Below are 17,863 nucleotides of genomic sequence, written 5' to 3'. Positions count from 1 at the left end.
TAGTGATACGGATTGGGCAGGAAGTTTAGATGATAGGAAGAGTACTTCGGGTGGATGTTTCTATCTTGGAAACAATCTTGTCACATGATACAACAAGAAGCAAAATGCAATCTCGTTGTCCACTGTCGAGGCTGAGTACATTGCCATAGGGAGTTGTTGCACTCAAATTTTATGGTTAAAGCAAATGTTGAATGATTATGGTGTTGATCAAGATTGTGTGACAATTTTTTGTGATAACACGAGTGCTATTAACATTCTAAGAATCTAGTCCAGCATTTTAGGACTAAGCACATTGACATAAGACATCATTTCGTTAGAGAGTTAGTTAAGGAGAACATCATTGCACTTGCTCATGTGAACACAAAATCCCAATTGGTTGATTTATTTACTTGACCATGATACTTTTGTTTTCTTAAGGAAGTCCATTGGACTACTTTAACTTGAATAGTTTTTCATTTTAGTTGATGAATAAAGCATGAACATGCTACTTTTATTTTTGTTTGTCAAGTCTCCTTGATATGTGCTAGCATTCTAATTGTCATTTATTTTCTCTTATTTGTGTGCTAACTTTGATATGTTGTGTCCACTAAGACTCTCTCTATAACATGACCTTATTGCATCATGAGTTGATTGTCCATTCTTTTCATCATCATGAAAGAGCTACCTTGCATGAAGTGGGAAAGTTGTTTTGAGTAACTTTCTGATTTGTAGAGACCCCTATACTTTGGAAAATCTACCATTAAGAGGACTACCTTCTTACAAGTATGAAAGCTATATTTTGGTTATGTTTATGAGAGTTATTTGCCCTTTGATCAAAATGAAAAGAAAAATCTTTATTTACTATGCTGATAAAGAAAAATGCAAAATATAGTTAGGCATGAAGGAAGGGGGAGCTTCTCTTGCAAAAATTTAAAATTGACCAATGTGTCATTTTACCCCTTGAGACACTGTCACACACTAAGACAAGCTCTTGGAAATTATCTCATTTGTGTGTGATTACAGAAGTGCTGTTTTGACTGCACTATGTTGACAACTTCCGTATGAGTTTTTGGGCCTTTTAAGATTGAAAATTTGATCTCTTTAGTTGTTTTGAACAAATTGACTATTTTGACCTTAAAAAATTCATGTGAATCATTTCATAATTTTAATTTTATGTTCTTTAAATTTTGCTCAATAAAGTCTAGTCTTTTGAAAATTTTTAATGTTCTTTTGGGATGTTGTGTGCTCACACAATTGCATATGTACACTCATTGGGATATAGTTCTATTTTTGGTAAAACTCTTTTTTTAGAATCTCAAAATCGTCACCTGCCATAAATGCGTTGCCCTATTTTTCTTTGTGTCAGTCTTCATTTTCTAAAACCTTCTTGCATCGCCTGTGTTCTCTGTTCTTCACAATTTTTTTTCTCTAAAAATTTTTCACTAATTTTTCCTTGTTCTCACATGGAATCAAGAAAGAAAGCATTGGAGGATCCGAAAAGAAAAGACGAATCTTTGGGAAAGAGATTCTTGGCAATGAAGAAAGCTAGATTGTGGAGTCAAAAGCAGCCAAAAAACTCTTCTCCTCCAACAAATGATTCAGATTCTGAAAAGGGAAGCCAAGAGAATGAATCAACTCACTCAACCTCACCTAGTTCATCCCCTATTTCTAGTGATCACCAAAACTCAGAGTGCTCACAGAATGAGTCAGCCCCTGCCTCACCTGATAAGATGCCTGAAAAATCTTCTTCGACGTCAGATAGCGCCTCAAAGAACATGCCGATAGCCACTCTGAAATCGCACAAAGAAAGTCCTTCAAAGAGCACGCCTTCAAAGACTCTGACTCCTACAAAATTGGCGAAAAAGAAAGGAAAAGCCATCATGGAGGAGCCTTCGTCTGGTAAAATTTCTCCTTTTGTTTTACCAACTATTGAGAATAGATTTAGGAGCCATATTGTCAAGAAGACAATTATGAGCGAAGTGAATGTCAGACTAGAAGACTTTGATGAAAGATGGAAATTGGTTAGGGACTATCACTGGGCTGGCTGCCCCTGTACAAACTCTTGTCCAAGAATTTTATGCTAATTTTGGCTTTGACAATGCTGACTTATAATCGAACATACATAATGATAGCGTTTATGTTAGAGGACATTGGGTCTTGTTTACAAAAAAAATGTTGTAAGGGATGCTCTTGGCTTGAAGAAGAGCAAAAACAATTTTGGTTTGAAGAGTTTAGACTTAGACAAAATTGTCAAAGTCATCACTAGTGGTTCAATTACTGTTTGGCCGAGAACTGGTGTTCTTCAGCCTGGTGTACTCACACCATTTTATAGATTGTTGTTTAAAATCTCACTAACAAATTGGTCCCCTTCAATGCACAATTCGACCGTCGGACTTGAATGAGCACAACTCCTCTATGGAATTGCTCAAAGGAAAAAGATTGACTTGGCTGAATTGATTTTCACTAGTATTAGAGTTGCAGTGCAATCAACTCACTCTTTGCAGATTTTGTGCTTTCCTTCTTTACTTTACAAAATCATTTCCACTTACAAGCCTAAATCCTATGGAGTGGAACCTGTTTTGAAGATAAAGACTATCACCAAGAAGTTTTTTTGACAGCTTAAAGGGAACTTGCCACCATATTCCTCAATTGATCAAGCAAGGACTAACACTTGACAGTCCAAGCTTTTTGTTGCCATGCAAGACTTGGAGACTTCAATGGAGTTTTTCTTTCAATATGTGAAGGAAATTCACATTTCTCTCTGCTCACAAATGGACAAAATAGAGGTTGATATGAAAAAGAAGAAAAAGAAGAAAGAAAAGATTGTTCTGACAGAACCTACTGATCTGAATGTGGTACCTCCTACTGTTCCAGTTGATCTTGCTGTCATTCCTGCTTTTGCCATACCTACTGAAGATGCTATGCCAGTTGAAGAAGAACATGCTGTTGATGAGGAAAAAGAAAAAGCTGCTGATGACGATGAACAAGAAACTCCTAAAGGTGCAGTTGCTCAAATAGATTCTCATGTGCACATTGACCTGCTTCTCCAATTCAAGATGAAGCTATTGACATCTTTCCTACCGCAATTCTAGAAGTTCAAGTGGAGGACTCACATGTTACCATCATTGCCCCTCCACAATGCATAACCAAGAGGAAAGTTGGTCGCTCTTCTCTACCCTCTCGAATGTCATCAAGACTTTTGAACAAAGAGGGGGAGTAAGAAAGCATGTGGGAGTTTATAGTTTAGTTATGTTTAGTTTATTTATGTTTTGGATAAACTTAGAATTTTTTTTGTTATCTCTCTATGAAGAAGTTTGTTACTTTGTTGGCCTTTTTTTTTTTTTTTTAATTTTTTGAACTCCTTGATCTTACTTTGATGACTTTATTTTTTCATTTACTAACCATGTGTTTTCATTTGTGTTGTTTTGGTTATTTTGTTTTCATGTTTGTTTGTGCAAATCTGTAGGTCTTAAATGGTTGATTTAAACAGGTTTGCACTTGATCTCTTTTATTATGTTTTTTGTTCATAGGTTTGACAAAGAGGGAGAATGTAGAATATTCATTTTTTTCAAACTTATGAGTTGTGTGTGTGCACAATAGTTATGTGGGCACACTGGCTACCAATCCTTTTATTTGGCTTGTTTCACCTATTGTGTATGTGCACATCAGTTCTTAGTGCACACTATTTGCCAGAATTGTGTCTTGGCTTGTTTCATTTCGAGCGTGTGTGCACAATGGTCTGTGCTTACACTCTCATTTCAGATATGTTGGGTTGCATGTTTGATAAAGTGAAAAAGATATTGTTTATCTTTGTCTCTTGATAATTAGGACCTTTTACATGTGTCATAATATCCTTAAGTGGTCCTAGAGAATAAAGTTATCTTTCCCGATTTGTTTTGTGGTCCAAACCAAAAAAAGGAATAATTTCCTTATTTGGACAAACATGGGTCAAACCCTTGTTGGCTGATGTGGCACTATATTGTTGAGCAAGAAATCCTTCATTATATAATACTCTTTCTTGCGCAAATGAATCTAACTTTTTGACAGTTTGTTTCATTGTACTATGAATTTCTTAGAGTATTCTATCTTTTAAGGTTCAAGGTTCCTTTCTCTGTTGTGCCAAAATTTCACCATATCAAACATAGACTTGATGACTTTTGGCACGTGGTTCATTTGTTGATGCTGGTGCATGGCGTTGGTGCTTGAAGCTTGGTGGTTTACAAGCTGTTCTTGGGTGTGTTCTCGCCAAGAATAAGCTCCAAGGAGTTACTACATGTTAAGGATTCAGAGTGTGGTGCAAAATGTAAAGTTGAATAGGGAGTTGTTTTTGCTATAACTTAGATCAGCTTTGAACTATATCTTGTAATGTGTTTTTGACTTACTGGATTGCTTCGATTTGGACACGATCCTATGGATGTAGGCTAAATGTGGATTTAGCCGAACCATGTATGTGGCTATATTCTTCACTTTCTGTACTTATGTTTGTTGCGGTTAAAAACTGGGAATTTCTTAATCAACTTGGTAATGTTCCGTTGCACGTTAAAATGGATACTTAAACACCGAAGTGTGTTAATCAATCCCCAACACCTTCTCTTGAAGTTCCTTTTCCTTCTCCTGAAGCTCTTTTTCCCTCGAGCTTAGTTCTCTAGTGAGCTTCGCCACCTTCAACTAAAGCTCTCTATTTAGATCCTCCTCCTTCTTCAGCTCCTTCTTCTGAAAATTGACCGTTTTTAGAAGAACTTCTTTTTGCTCTGGGCGCTTGTCCACTAGAACTTGAACATCCCTTGCAATCATATTAGTTGCTGTGAGGGTTTTCCTCAACTTGACGACCTCCTCCTTTAGCTCTTGAGTTTTGTCATTGGAGGAGAGTTTTGTTTTGTTGTGGGCAATGTACAAGGCAAGAGCAGCCTGCAAAGGAGAAAGAATACAAGTTAGTCATAAAAAGGGGATTTTCAACTGATCTCAACAAAGATCGCGAAAAGAAAAGTTTCGTACTTGATTCTGCATTTGAAGTGCTGTCATCAGCAGGTCAAAAGGCTTGGCCTTCTGATAGCTTTCGAAGGTCGTCTCCAGTTGGCACTAAAGCATGATAAAGAGCAGAGGCCGCAAATGCTCGAGGAGCATCTTGATAAGATCTAGAATGGAATCATTGTGATCCATCACCTCAGAAGTCTCCCCGGTCTTTTCTTGAGTGGCCTCACCGATTTTCTCTTGAGTAGCCACTGGCATGTCCTTCGGATGAGCTTCGATGGAGGGACGACTTTGACAGCCACCACGGATCCACCCTTGGGATCCTTAGCTGGTCAATGCTCAAGTTTGTTGGAAGATCCTTAGAGGGTGCAATTAAATATTAAAGAAAAATGAAATGTTGGTTTAGGATATGAATTCAGATTTATGCCTGCTAGTATTGACAGATGGCACATATTAATAGATTCCTTAGGCCAGGTGTTAAGCAACAATACATATGGGTATTTTTTTAATCTTTGCTTTAGTTTATGTTTTTCTACTATTCAATGGGGTCCAAATGGCACTTAACATATAGATCTTTGCATTATAGCAGTGGGATACATTATAATATGATTCAGTAATGTTAACTGATACTTTAACATGAACCAAAGTGTGGAGTATTTTAGCTGATATTGATATATATTATGCTGTACATGATATAAAGCCAGAGGATGTTGGGCTAAGCAATAGGCTGCAGAAGATCTTCAGTGCTCAAGATGCAGCTAAAGGGCATCTAATGGAAGATGGAGTTAAAGGGTCTCCAATTGTGACATACACAACCATATACAAGTTTTCGAAATTTTCGGTAAGACCAGATAGTTCTCATTGGTTAATTAGTCAGTTTGTTGTTTTATATCTGCATATGAAACATAATGAAATAGCCCTTTTACAGTTCTAAATAGGATGAACTGAAATTTGAATGTTCCTTTTGTAGTTTTATCATAGTATTTTTCCAAATCCTACTTAAGTAATTAGCATTCTTTTTGTTACTCCTTTGTGCAACTATGCCTTTTCTTTCTTCCTGCAACTGCTGTTATCCCCTTGCATAACCATCCGGAAATGACTGTGTTTAGCAAACTCCTTCTGGGAACAATGCACATAAAATCGTATGATTTGGTTGATCCAGTGAGCTCCCATGACTCTCCGCCACATTCACAACGTGAGTATTCCGTACACAATCGAGTTTGCACACGCACACACACACACACTTCACTAGTTACGCATACTAACTTGAATGAGGTAGAGAGAAATCATTTATGTACCAATGTTGCGATGAATTTGCAGCTAGATTCGCAAGGTTAGTAGCGGACAATAATTTCACAGCGCCTTGCGACACTTCTGTATTGTATCCAACCACCGGTGGCAATATCCACGAATTCACAGCTATTACAACGTGTGAAGTGCTAGACGTGCTTAAACCTCCCTATTCGAAAGCTGATGATCGAGACTGCTCACACTACGAGGAGTTTCCATTCTCTGCTTTTTCAAGTAAGTGAAACTTGACAATCTAAAGATATTAAATTAATTTCTCTTATCCAATTTGAAGTTGTGAACAGAATTTGTAAATCATTTCTCACTGGTGAATCTTATATATGCAGAAAATTCAGTGAATACGGAGGAGGGTGAGTGTTATAGGTGGTTGGAAGAGATTGAAGTGTCGGAGAATTCACAGATGGATGAAATTGAGTACTTAGGTCCACATATTGATGATAAATAGTAACTAGTTATTTCATTTTTAGAAAGCTTCACACTATAATTTCTTTTTTTCTGTCTTAAGATAATGTTCTTTTTGTAATACAGAAGATATCTTTTTGTTGGGTTGAAATTTCACAATGTTGATAGTAAAGTATCTTTTCATGTATTTGATGTACAACACGATACACTTTTGTTGACAAAGAAAACAATGGCCATTTTAGGTTGCAACTAGACCATTGAAGTTGTAGTTGATCATTTATATTGGTTTTGAACAAAAAGATAAGATTGATACAAATTAGAAATAGGGAGTCAATTAGCCTTTGAAGTTTGAATAAGTCATGGGGGGCAACTTCTCTCATCTTTTTCAGCCTTCATTTCTAATGTTAATTCAGTCATTGAAAACAACCATTCTTGAGTATCTTTAAATGCCCTTGTAAATTTTCTAAACAGCTTCGTCAATATTATACATACATATAGTCCACAAGAAGATTGTTTTTTGAAGTCAAATTGAACAAAATGAGTAATTTTATTATATAATATTAATTCTAGAGGAACCTTGTTTTTGTTAAGTCAGTGACTTGGCTGAAGACATGTAAAAAATGGGCTGTCCACCATATTTTCTAGGCCCATTTGGTCGATTGTGCTGTACCAACTTAAAATTCAGAGTTGTTTTCCACTAAACTACTGATGCTTAAATACTTTACCAATGGAGTTCCAGTGTGTATGGAACTTTAGGCTTTTATTCGGTGTGAAAATTAATCATCATCAAATATTAAACTATTTTTTGGGTAAATGGTAATATTATAAAGAATGAAAAACACAACCTAAAAAAGGGACTACCCTTAAACACTGGAACCTTGGACAGGCCCAAGAACTTAAAAAAAAAATCACACACCAATGTCTACCACAGGCACAAGCAAAAAAAAGCCTAAGTGTTCCACCAATCACCTGAAAAGTGTCAATACAAAAAACTAACTAGTCCATCACCAAGAAAAGGATGGCTGGAGTAAAAAAAAAACCCAGGTGAAAGTAAATGTAAAGTGAACAATCAGTAATACTACACTCATAAACCATTTTTACTAACTTTCTCTCATAAACGCGACGTGTCAGCTAGTAATTGATTAGCATGCAATAGGTCCTACTTGCCCAACAACGAGTCTCATCTTATCAAATGCAAAATGACCAATTATAAGCTACCATAGTCAGCGTTTGTGAGAAAAAGTTGTGAGAAGTGTTTGTCAACCTACTTTGTTTGTGAACAAAACAAAATCTATAGATTGACCTCCACAGCTGCAGCTACCAAACAAACAACGAAGAGAAATACCCACATTCCTATTACAGATACAGAAGAATCTGCAAGATCCTCCTCAAATCATACTGTATCTTTTATCAAAACCCAATCCCATGATTCTAGGCAATCTCTTGATTATAGACAATAGCTATAGATGGAAATGTTGACTTTGTACGAAATTATCCTTGTGTAATTTTGCCTTTAATTCATAAATGAGACATGCACCATCTGACAACTTTAGGTGGTTTTTCAAACTTGTCATGGTATCAGTAGTCCTAAGGATTCACTCTGTCGATCCAATCCTCTGAAACTCTATCCCTTACCCTGTCTTTCAACACCATGGCCCACCTCTTGTCCATCAAGTTATCTTCTTCCAACTTTCTCCTCTGGCGTAGTCAAATACTGCCATTGCTGCAGTGTCAACATCTCCTTGGATACGTTGATAGCTCCATCACACCTCCTTCTGCAATTATCGATCTGGTGCCTCTGCCATTGTCTCCAACATTTGCTCAATGGCGCAGATTGATCAACTTGTAAAGTCTCCTCCTTGCTTTGTTGACTGAAGAAGCCCTGTCTATTGTTGTTGGCCTGACCTCTTCGCATGTAGTCTGGTCCACTTTAGAGACCACCTTCAGTCTCGTTCCAAATCCATTAGCTGCGTTTAAAAGATGATTGCAGCATATGAAGAAAGATGCTCGTCTGTTGTTGAATATTCCCGTGAGTTCATCTATTTGTGACCTTGCTGCCATGGGTCGCTCTGTAGATGACCTCGACAAAATACATTGGTATTATGTGGACTTGGCTCTGCTTTTCACCTTTTCTACTCACGTTATCTCTTTCATCTCTTTTTTCTTTACTGAATTGTTCCCATGACAGAGAGTTTATGAAAATTTTGTTAAATCATTGGAGCTGCCTTCCACGGGATCTACTTTTGTCGCCTTCATTGCCTCTCACAGTAACATCTGCCCTGCTTGTAGGGGTGCTCGTGCTTCTCATGGGGGTCATAGTCGTGGTGGTGGTCGTCATCACACAAACCGTCTTATCCGTTGTCAATTTATCATAGGGAAGGGCTTACGCCACTTCTTTCCTTGACGCGTACTCCCATTCCTCAAACGCTACCAACCGTGGAGGCTTTTACCTTATGCACACTAAATGATAATCAGGCTTCTGATTGGTATACGACACTGGAGCCCTACGCACGACTAAATGCTACTACGTTGGACAAGTCTGTACGTACACTGGTAAGATCGTGTTATTGTCGGTAATGGTGCCTCTCTTCCTATTTCTCCCACCGGTACCCTATCTCCAACCTCTTCCTTACTTTAAAAGATATCTTAGTTGTGCCTGGCTTAACCAAAAATTGATTTCCATCAGTAAACTTACCCTGATTTCCCCTTTTCTATCACCTTTACCAATGATCGCTTTATTATAAGAATCAAGTCACAAGAAAGGTGGTGGCAACCGGACGGCGTGAAGACGGTCTTTATGTGTTAAGCGTGGACATCAATATTTAATTTATGTTTTCTCAATAATTGTCCTCGAGCTTCATTTGATGTTTGCATGCTCGTTTGGGTCATGTTTCTCACTCTATTATTTTCTCTTTGAATAAAACATCAATTATGTGGATTCTTTGCTTCCTACTCCCACCATTGTTCTAGTTGTCAACTTGCAAAAAGTCATAGACTTCCATTTCAACATAATGCAAACGGGCATCTCATTTGTTCTAGTTGTCCCTTTCAAAAAGTCATGATTCCATTTCACATAATGACAACAGGCATCTCATGTTTTGGATCTTATCATTGTGATTTATGGGGTCCATCCCCGTTCCATCAAATTTGGGTTATAAATATTATGTCATTTTTGTTGATGATCATTCCCGATTTACGTGGCTCTATCCTTTGAAATTTAAATCCGATTTTTACCGCATTTGTCTTCAATTTCAGAAATTTGTGGAAAATCAGTTTTCATTAAAATCAAGTATTTCAAACTGATGAGGCACTGAATTTACCAATCATAATTTTCGGGATCATTTACAACTGTCATTCATCATCAAATGTCTTGTCCTTATACACCGACCCCAAAAGGGCCTGTGACGTAAACATTGTCATATAACTGAAACGTTTTAGTGATCTCTTTCACTCCATGTCCCTCTGAATTTTGATAGATGCTTTAGCACAATTGCTTTCACCATTAATCGTGGCCCACGCCTCCTATTGATGCCTTGTCTCCTTTTGAGCTTCTTATGGTAGTCTCCCATTTATTCCATTTCATCCTTTTGGCTCCCTTGTATTTCCATACTTACATGATTATGCTTCTCACAATTAGCCCCTTGCAGTCGTCCTGTGTTTTTCTTGCTATAGTATGTCTCACAAAGGTTCATTGTTTTGATCGTTCCACAATCATGTCTTTATTCCAGGCGGTGCTATTTGGATGAACTTACACTACAGAAAAAGTACTTTTTGCAACCATTTTTTTGCAACTAGGCAAAAATAGTTGCAGATACCCCACATTTAGTTAATTCCATTAGTCGGCCAAAGGGAATAATTCTAGGGCCCATTTATTCCCACCTTTAGTGTCTAAAATTAATACTTTGCGACTAATGATTTGTTGCCAAAATATCATATCAGCAACTAATTTATTGGTTGTCAATTCTTATGCGAACAACATTGACAACTACAACAAGAATTCTGCAACTAAAATTATGGTTACAGAAAACATTATTTGCAACTACTGATAGTTGCTAAATTAGATGCAAATATTTATTAATAATTTGTAACTATTTTTATTAGTTTAAAAATAATACAATTACCGAAATCCAAGCTTTTGACAATAATTACAAAGGGCCCGGGGTACATTTGGCAACTAATTATTTGTGCATATTACAACTAGTTGCAAAAGCTCATGTATAGCAACTAAAATGTATTTAGTCACTAAAGTTGATGAATTTTTTGAACCTAACTTTCTCGGTAATAAAAAAATATTATTTTATTTGTGATCAAAATTATTTTTGCATAACTAATTAGTTAGTTCGCAAATTTCTTCTTTTGACAACTAAGATTTTAGTTGCCAATGTATGTAATTTTGAATGCCCTATGTTTCCGCTTGAAATAAATTGAAATTTGGGTATGTTATTTTCGCATCTAAGTTAGTTGTTATTAGGATTGACATCTTAGACTTTAATTTCCTTATTAGGATTTGGGATTCTCTGCAACTCTTAACCCAAAACTGAGAAAAAACAATTGTTTTCTTTTGCTTTTAAAAACACTCATTTCGTGTTTTGGCCATTGCCTGCCTGCCTCCTCTCAAAACTCAAAAGCCAGCCCTGTCCTTTCTTTTCTGTCCTCTTTTTTAGGGTTTCTACTTGTTAAGAGAGAACCTTGGGAAAAGTGGCATTGTTTTTTTTCAACAAATGGCTTTCTCTCTCTCCTTAGATCTATGCCCACCGTTTCTCTTTCCAGCGCCGCTGACTTCTCTTCTCTCCTCCGATCGTCTCAAGGTCCGATTATCGTCCTCTGTTTTGCCTTCGATTTTTAGAAGCTCCGTTTGGTTGTTGTTGACTGAACTGAGCTGGAATCTCAGTTGCCAACAGTATTCAACCCATCAAAGCCACTGCTACGAGTTGCCACCCATAGTTCAAAGTAAGAATAAAAGGATTTCATTTAGTGATTCATAATCTTGGAAACTGTTTAATAGTGTGCGATCTATTTTGTTTTGTTAGAACGGAGCGTGGGAGCACAAAGATTGGAATCAATGGTATGTTTTACTCTGTGGAACTATTCTTTGTTTTGCTTATTTTGACTTTGAATGGATTTGCCTTGCGAAAGTAGTTGAGGGTTGTGTTCATCTCAACTAAATATTTAACTATTTGTTAAGTTCTCTTTGGTTGGTGGATGTTTAACTATTAAATAATGATTCATTTGTTATTTTCTGTGCAATTTTTTATTGAAAGTTTCAGTGGAAATATAAAAGTGTTTGGTTGAGTCTTTTTTTGCTTCATGATTATGTTTGGTAGTATAAACTTTTTCTTCCCTATAAATGATCTTGACTACAAAAATGACCTTTCAAAATGTGCTTTCATTTCAATTTCCATTTCCATTTCCGCCTTATCTGTACTCTATTTTTTTATTTATTTTATTTATTAAAACCTGCTGATTCTCACACCGCTTATATCTCAAACAACTCCTTCAATTTCCAATGGATTTAGATTGGATTTCTTTAATAAAGAAATTCAATCTACATCCATTGGAATTTCAATCTTCTTTCTTTTCTCCTCCCATCGCCTTAATTTTAACGCTTTCCATTTTTTTTGAAATTGATCAGCTTACTTCTGATTTCTTATCCAATTGTTAGTTATTTATATTCATTTATTATTAATTTATCCATTCATTTTTAGATTTTTTATGCTTATGTGGTTGGTGACGACTGCAAATTTGAAATCAGAAAATATTTTTAAATTTTCTGGTTAATGTTTTGATGATCATATGTTTTTTTTAAATGTGTGTTTGATTACAATTACAATAACAAACAAAACGGCAATGAAAACCTCCAGTTTATGCTAGGGTTATTGCTGTAATGGTTTCCTGAAATGGGTTTATGGTTTATAATTTTGTTGTGATCATTTTAGAATCAAGTCTTGGATAAGAGTGGAATATGAAAGGATGGCAGATCTTATTTTAGATATATAACAGCCTTAGTGGAGGAGGATTTTATGTTTTTAATTTTATCTTCTGGTTATCTGGTCTGATTTGTATATTATAGTTTGTGTGGTTGTTTAACTAGTTCATTTATCTTTAAGTACCTTTGCTGAGTTTTGAAATGTATATAAAAGAAACTGAATTGATTTTTTATGCCAGTTTTGTGTGTTGTTTTAATTTTGTTGTTACATTCAGTGTATACTGGTTAGTTCTTTTGTAGGTGTTATTATATTCTTTAATGACTACAAATTTGAAAATGAAATGTTTTCTTTGTAACGATCGCTTCTGCTTTCTGGTTTAACTGCAGGTTTTTGGACTCTGAACAACACGTGAAATGAGGGTTTATAATAAGAGGCATGGGAGAAGCACCAGGGAATCAATTGTATAAGGGAGCAGCTCAAGTGTGAAGAGAAGCAAAAAGGTAGAATAAACAGGTGGCGACAGATAAGTGGCTGAGAATGGAATCTGTTAGGGAAGGAAGTGAATAAAAGGAGCATAGAGGTTCAAAAGGCATCAGGGAGAAGAAGTAAAAGGGGAGGTAGCTGGCCCTCGAAGTCCACGTAGCAGTTCCATTTTTTTCTTTGTTGTTTGTTAATTGAATTCTGGTGTTGAGAAGTGTCCTACATGAATGTAATCTGACTTTACCAGGAAATACATACTTGAAGTTCTGAATGTTTAGATTGTTATACTTATGGTTGAATATTTGATGCTGAATTTGTGGATGATTGAACTAGTACAATAGAGTAGTTTCGCAACAATTTGGTATCAGAGCACGCGTGTGGGTAATGGTAGCAACGAGAATGGAATCAAGACTAGAAAGGTGGAAAGAGAAGTGACGAAATTGGGGCTGACATGGGAACTATTCGTGAGTGTAGGGTAAAGTACAAAGTTGGATGAGAAAAAGATGAAGAGAAGCTGGGTGAGGTGAACCATCCATCCAGGAACGTGAGAAACAAGGGTGGGGAGAACCAAACGGGATCAATGGATCTGGAATTTCAGGACAGAATCAGAGTGAGGTAGGAGGACGTAAACTGAGTTACCCATTTTTATGGGTGAAGATCCGTATGGGTGGATTTTTAGAATTGAGAGGTACTTCAGTCTAAATGGAATTCCATGAAAGGAAACTCACAACTGCAACAGTATGTTAGGAAGGAGAAGCCATTAACTGGTATTAGTGGATGGAGTCAAGCACCGGTTACCTCATGGCCATTGTTCAAACTCGCCTTAATTCAAGATTTAGTAGATCCCAAGAGAGTAACCCTTACGAGACACTCTGGCCATGACACAAACCGTACAGTTGCAGAATTTGACACAGGTTTGAGGCGATAGCTGCTTTGTTGGTGGAAGAGAAGGAAGAAATCTTGAGTGCTGCTGCGTTTTTGAATGGACTGAGGGTAGAGATTCGGGCCGAATTAAGACTGATCCAGCCTAACACACTTCTTCAAATCATAGAGAGACCCATAGGGTGGGGAACCATTTGGCTTTAGAGGAGGCAAAGAATGGCCCACAGAAGCAATAGGTGGAATGGCCTGGTATTCATGTTGGTTCAAATAACTTTGGATCCTGAAATTTTAACCCAACTTTTAACCCAATTACACCCTGACCCTTCACTCAATCCCCAACGCAAATGAAGCCCTAAAATCAAATGCATTTTCAATTCAGTCTCCAATGTGGGACAACGAAACACAGAGAGTAACACCATGTTTCATCGATTCATTCTTCTCCTCGCGAACCGCGTCTACAACTTTCAGGCCCTTCGACAGAGTTCATCCACCACGACGTGATTTCCCTTTTCAAGATGACAGAGGCAGAAATACAACGAAAAAGGGAAAAGGGCTTGTGCTTCAAGTGTGATGGAAGTATTTCTTTGGTCATAATGTGGTGAGAAGCAATTTCAAGTAATTTTAGTTGACGAAAGAAGAAGAGATCCGGATCTGGGTGACGTGGAAATCAGTGAAGCAACAATGGAAGAACAAGGCCAAGGTAATGTTGAACTTTCTTTGAGTTCGGTTGTTGGAATCAATGGATCAAAAACGATGAAGTTGAAGGGGATATAATGGTTAGGAGGTGATTATCTTGATTGACGTGGGGCTTTCCACAACTTCATTAGTAAGGAGATTGTAGAAAAGTTGGGCATTATTGTGACACAAACACAGTCGTTTGTGGTGTGTGTTGGAGATGGATATAAGGTAAGGAGTGAGGGCGAATGTAAGGCAGTATGTTTAGAAGTTCAGGAGGTACGAATAATTCAAGATTTTTTCCTTTTGACATGAGTAGTGCAGATGTTGTCCTCGGTATGGCTTGGTTAGAAACGTTGCGTGAAACTACAATGGATTGGAGAAACAGGTAATGAAATTTCGGCTGGGTAAAGAAATGGTGACTCTTATAGGTGATCCGGCTTTGAGTAAAACAATGGTTTCCCTTAAAGCAATGATCCAAACATTGAAGAGTGAAGGAACTGATATCTGGTCGATTTGGGCAATTACAAAACAATCGGATGAAGATGCTAGTGTCAGTAGTAGCCTGTTGTCAGTGTTAGCAAAATTTCAGTCTGTCTTTAGCAAAATTCAGTCTGTCTTTGAGCCTTTGCCGGTTTTACCACCAAGTAGACCTCAAGATCATGCCATTCGATTAAATCCTGATCCCAAACCCCAAACCTTCGACCTTACAGATATCCTTATTACCAGAAAAATGAGATTGAGAAAATCATTAGTGAAGTTAGCTTCGGGATTATTAAGCTGAGTATCAGTCCTTTTTCCAGTCCGGTTCTGCTGGTTAAGAGAAAAGATGGTGGGTGGCGGTTCTGCGTTGATTACAGGGCACTCAACAAAGTAACATCCCAGACAGGTTTCCCATTCCCGCCATTGACGAGTTATTCTGACCTTGGAGGGCCAAGGTATTCTCCAAGCTGGATTTGAAGTCCGGGTACCACCAAATTAGGGTGCGACCAGAGGATACCCACAAGACAGCTTTCCGAACTCACGAAGGGCACTATGAATTCCTCGTTATGCTTCGGGTTGACCAATGCCCCATCCAAATTCCAAGCCTTGATGAATGAGGTTTTTTGGCCATACCTTCGGAAGTTTATCTGTTTCTTTGATGATATTCTGGTGTACAACAAAACAATGGATGACCACATGCAGCACTCAGTCTCACGTTTCAGACGCTGCTAAAACATCAGTTATGGGCCAACCGAAAGAAGTGTTTCTTCGGACAACCCCAATTATAATATTGGGCCATTTCATTTCAGCACACGGGTTGGCTGTGGATCCCTCAAGATTGAAAGTATTGTCAACTGGCCCTAACCAAAGATGTGAAAACACTCAGAGGGTTCCTCAGCTTGACAGGGTATTACAGACGCTTTGTGAAAGGGTATGGTAATAGCTCTTTCCTTGACTAATTTATTGAGAAAGGATTCATTCATGTGGGGTGAGAAACCTCAGGAAGCATTTGAGGCATTGAAATCTGCCCTGACCAGTGTACTGGTGTTGGTAATGCCTGATTTCTCTAAATATTTTCATTGAAACTGATGCGTCGTTGTGGTTTGGGAGCTGTTTTAATGCAAGAAGGAAGGCCGCTTGCTTTTCTCAGTAAGGGCTATCAACAAATTCGAAACTCAAGTCGGTTTATGAAAGAGAAATGATGCTATCGTGATGGCGGTACAGAATGGAATTATTTGCTTGGCCAACGTTTTGTCATCAGAACTGACCAGAAAAGCCTCCATTTTCTGACTGAACAAAGGTTGCTGAATGAGAGCAGCAGAAATGGGTGTCAAAATTACTGGGTTGCAATTTGAAATACAATACCACCCAGGCCAGAGAACAAGGCTGCGGATGCATTGTCCTGGCGGCCCGAGAATGTGGGGAACAACGCCATTTCAATGGGTTGTTTCGGCAGATTCGAAGAACGGAAGAGGCCATCCAACAAGATGATATTGCGACAGCTCACCCAACAGCTCATGGTTAACCCTCACGCCACCCTTATTTCAAACTCGGGGCAACACTTTATGTACCAAAACAGGTTGGTTGTTCAAAACAGGCCCTCATATTCAAAACTTTTGCATGAATTTCACTCATCCCCGATTGAGGCCACTCTGGATTCTACAGAACATACAACGCCTAATGAATGTGTTTTATTGGGATGGAATGAAGCGGGATATCCAAAATTATGTGAACTCTTGTATGTGTGTCAACAAAAAATATGAAGCATTGCGGCCTGTTGGTCTATTGCACCCCTTCCTATTCCAATCCAGGTTAAGGAAGATATTTCCATGGATTTATAGTGGGGCTTCCAAAAGCACACAATGTGGATACTATCTTGGTGGTCGTGATAGACTCACTAAATATAGCCATTTCCTCACGCTCAAACACCCTTATACAACCACGGAAGTAGCAGCCGCATTCATCAAAGATGTGGTACGACTCCACGGCTTTCCAGGACGATCGTTTCGGATTGTGATAGTGTTCATGAGCCATTTTTGGGGAAACTATTTAAGCAGGCTGGAACTAAGCTTCATATGAGCTCGGCCTATCACCCGCAGACAGATGGTCAAACGGAGGTTGTTAACAGATGTTTGGAAACTTACCTTCGCTGTTTTGTAGGAAATCACCCTCGGCAATGGCCTCACTAGATTCCTGGGCTGAATTCTGGTTTAATAATACTTACAACAGCTCCACGGGTATGAGTCCTTTCAAGGCCTTGTACGGACGAGACCCTCCAACATTGTTGAAATACGCAGACCACAGCTCCCCAGTGATGAAGTCAATCAGCAGATTCAGAATCGTAACGTATTATCTTGAAGCTTAAGGAGAATTTGCATAAGGCTCAAACCCCATGAAAATTCAGCCGATGTGAAAAGATGGGATTTCAGTTTGAAGTGGACGAATCTGCATACCTTAAGCTACAGCCTTACCATATGAAATCACTCGCAGCCTGCTGCAATGAAAGCTAGTCCCCAGTTTTGGGCCATTCCGAATCCTAGAGAAATCAATCATCCCGCCTACAGGTTAGAACTTCCAGCTAGTGCTCGTATCCACAATGTATTTCATGTGTCCCAACTCAAGAAAGCCAATTTTCCTCCTCGCCAAACATCCAGCCTCTTCCCGATTCCTTAAATGAGGACCTGGTTTTAGTTGTCGAACAAGAAGACGTGCTGAAAATGCGCAGCTAATCAATGGTCAAAGAGAAGTTCTAATTA

The 17,863-nt window shown here is 38.1% G+C and overlaps 1 protein-coding gene across 1 annotated transcript; it reads left to right on the top strand.

The window, feature by feature from the left end:
- The first annotated feature begins 5,443 nt into the window (after positions 1-5,443).
- On the top strand, positions 5,444-6,703 carry LOC116129818 (plant cysteine oxidase 2-like). Its single transcript, XM_031415545.1, has 5 exons — positions 5,444-5,447; positions 5,598-5,791; positions 5,962-6,145; positions 6,271-6,474; positions 6,585-6,703. The coding sequence occupies exons 1-5, from the start codon at positions 5,444-5,446 to the stop codon at positions 6,701-6,703; spliced, it is 705 nt and encodes a 234-aa protein (XP_031271405.1).
- Positions 6,704-17,863: the final 11,160 nt, after the last annotated feature.

Source organism: Pistacia vera, unplaced genomic scaffold (genome assembly GCF_008641045.1).
Source record: "Pistacia vera cultivar Batoury unplaced genomic scaffold, PisVer_v2 Contig214, whole genome shotgun sequence".
NCBI classification, from domain to species: domain Eukaryota; kingdom Viridiplantae; phylum Streptophyta; class Magnoliopsida; order Sapindales; family Anacardiaceae; genus Pistacia; species Pistacia vera.
This window is presented reverse-complemented; position numbering and strand designations above follow the sequence as displayed.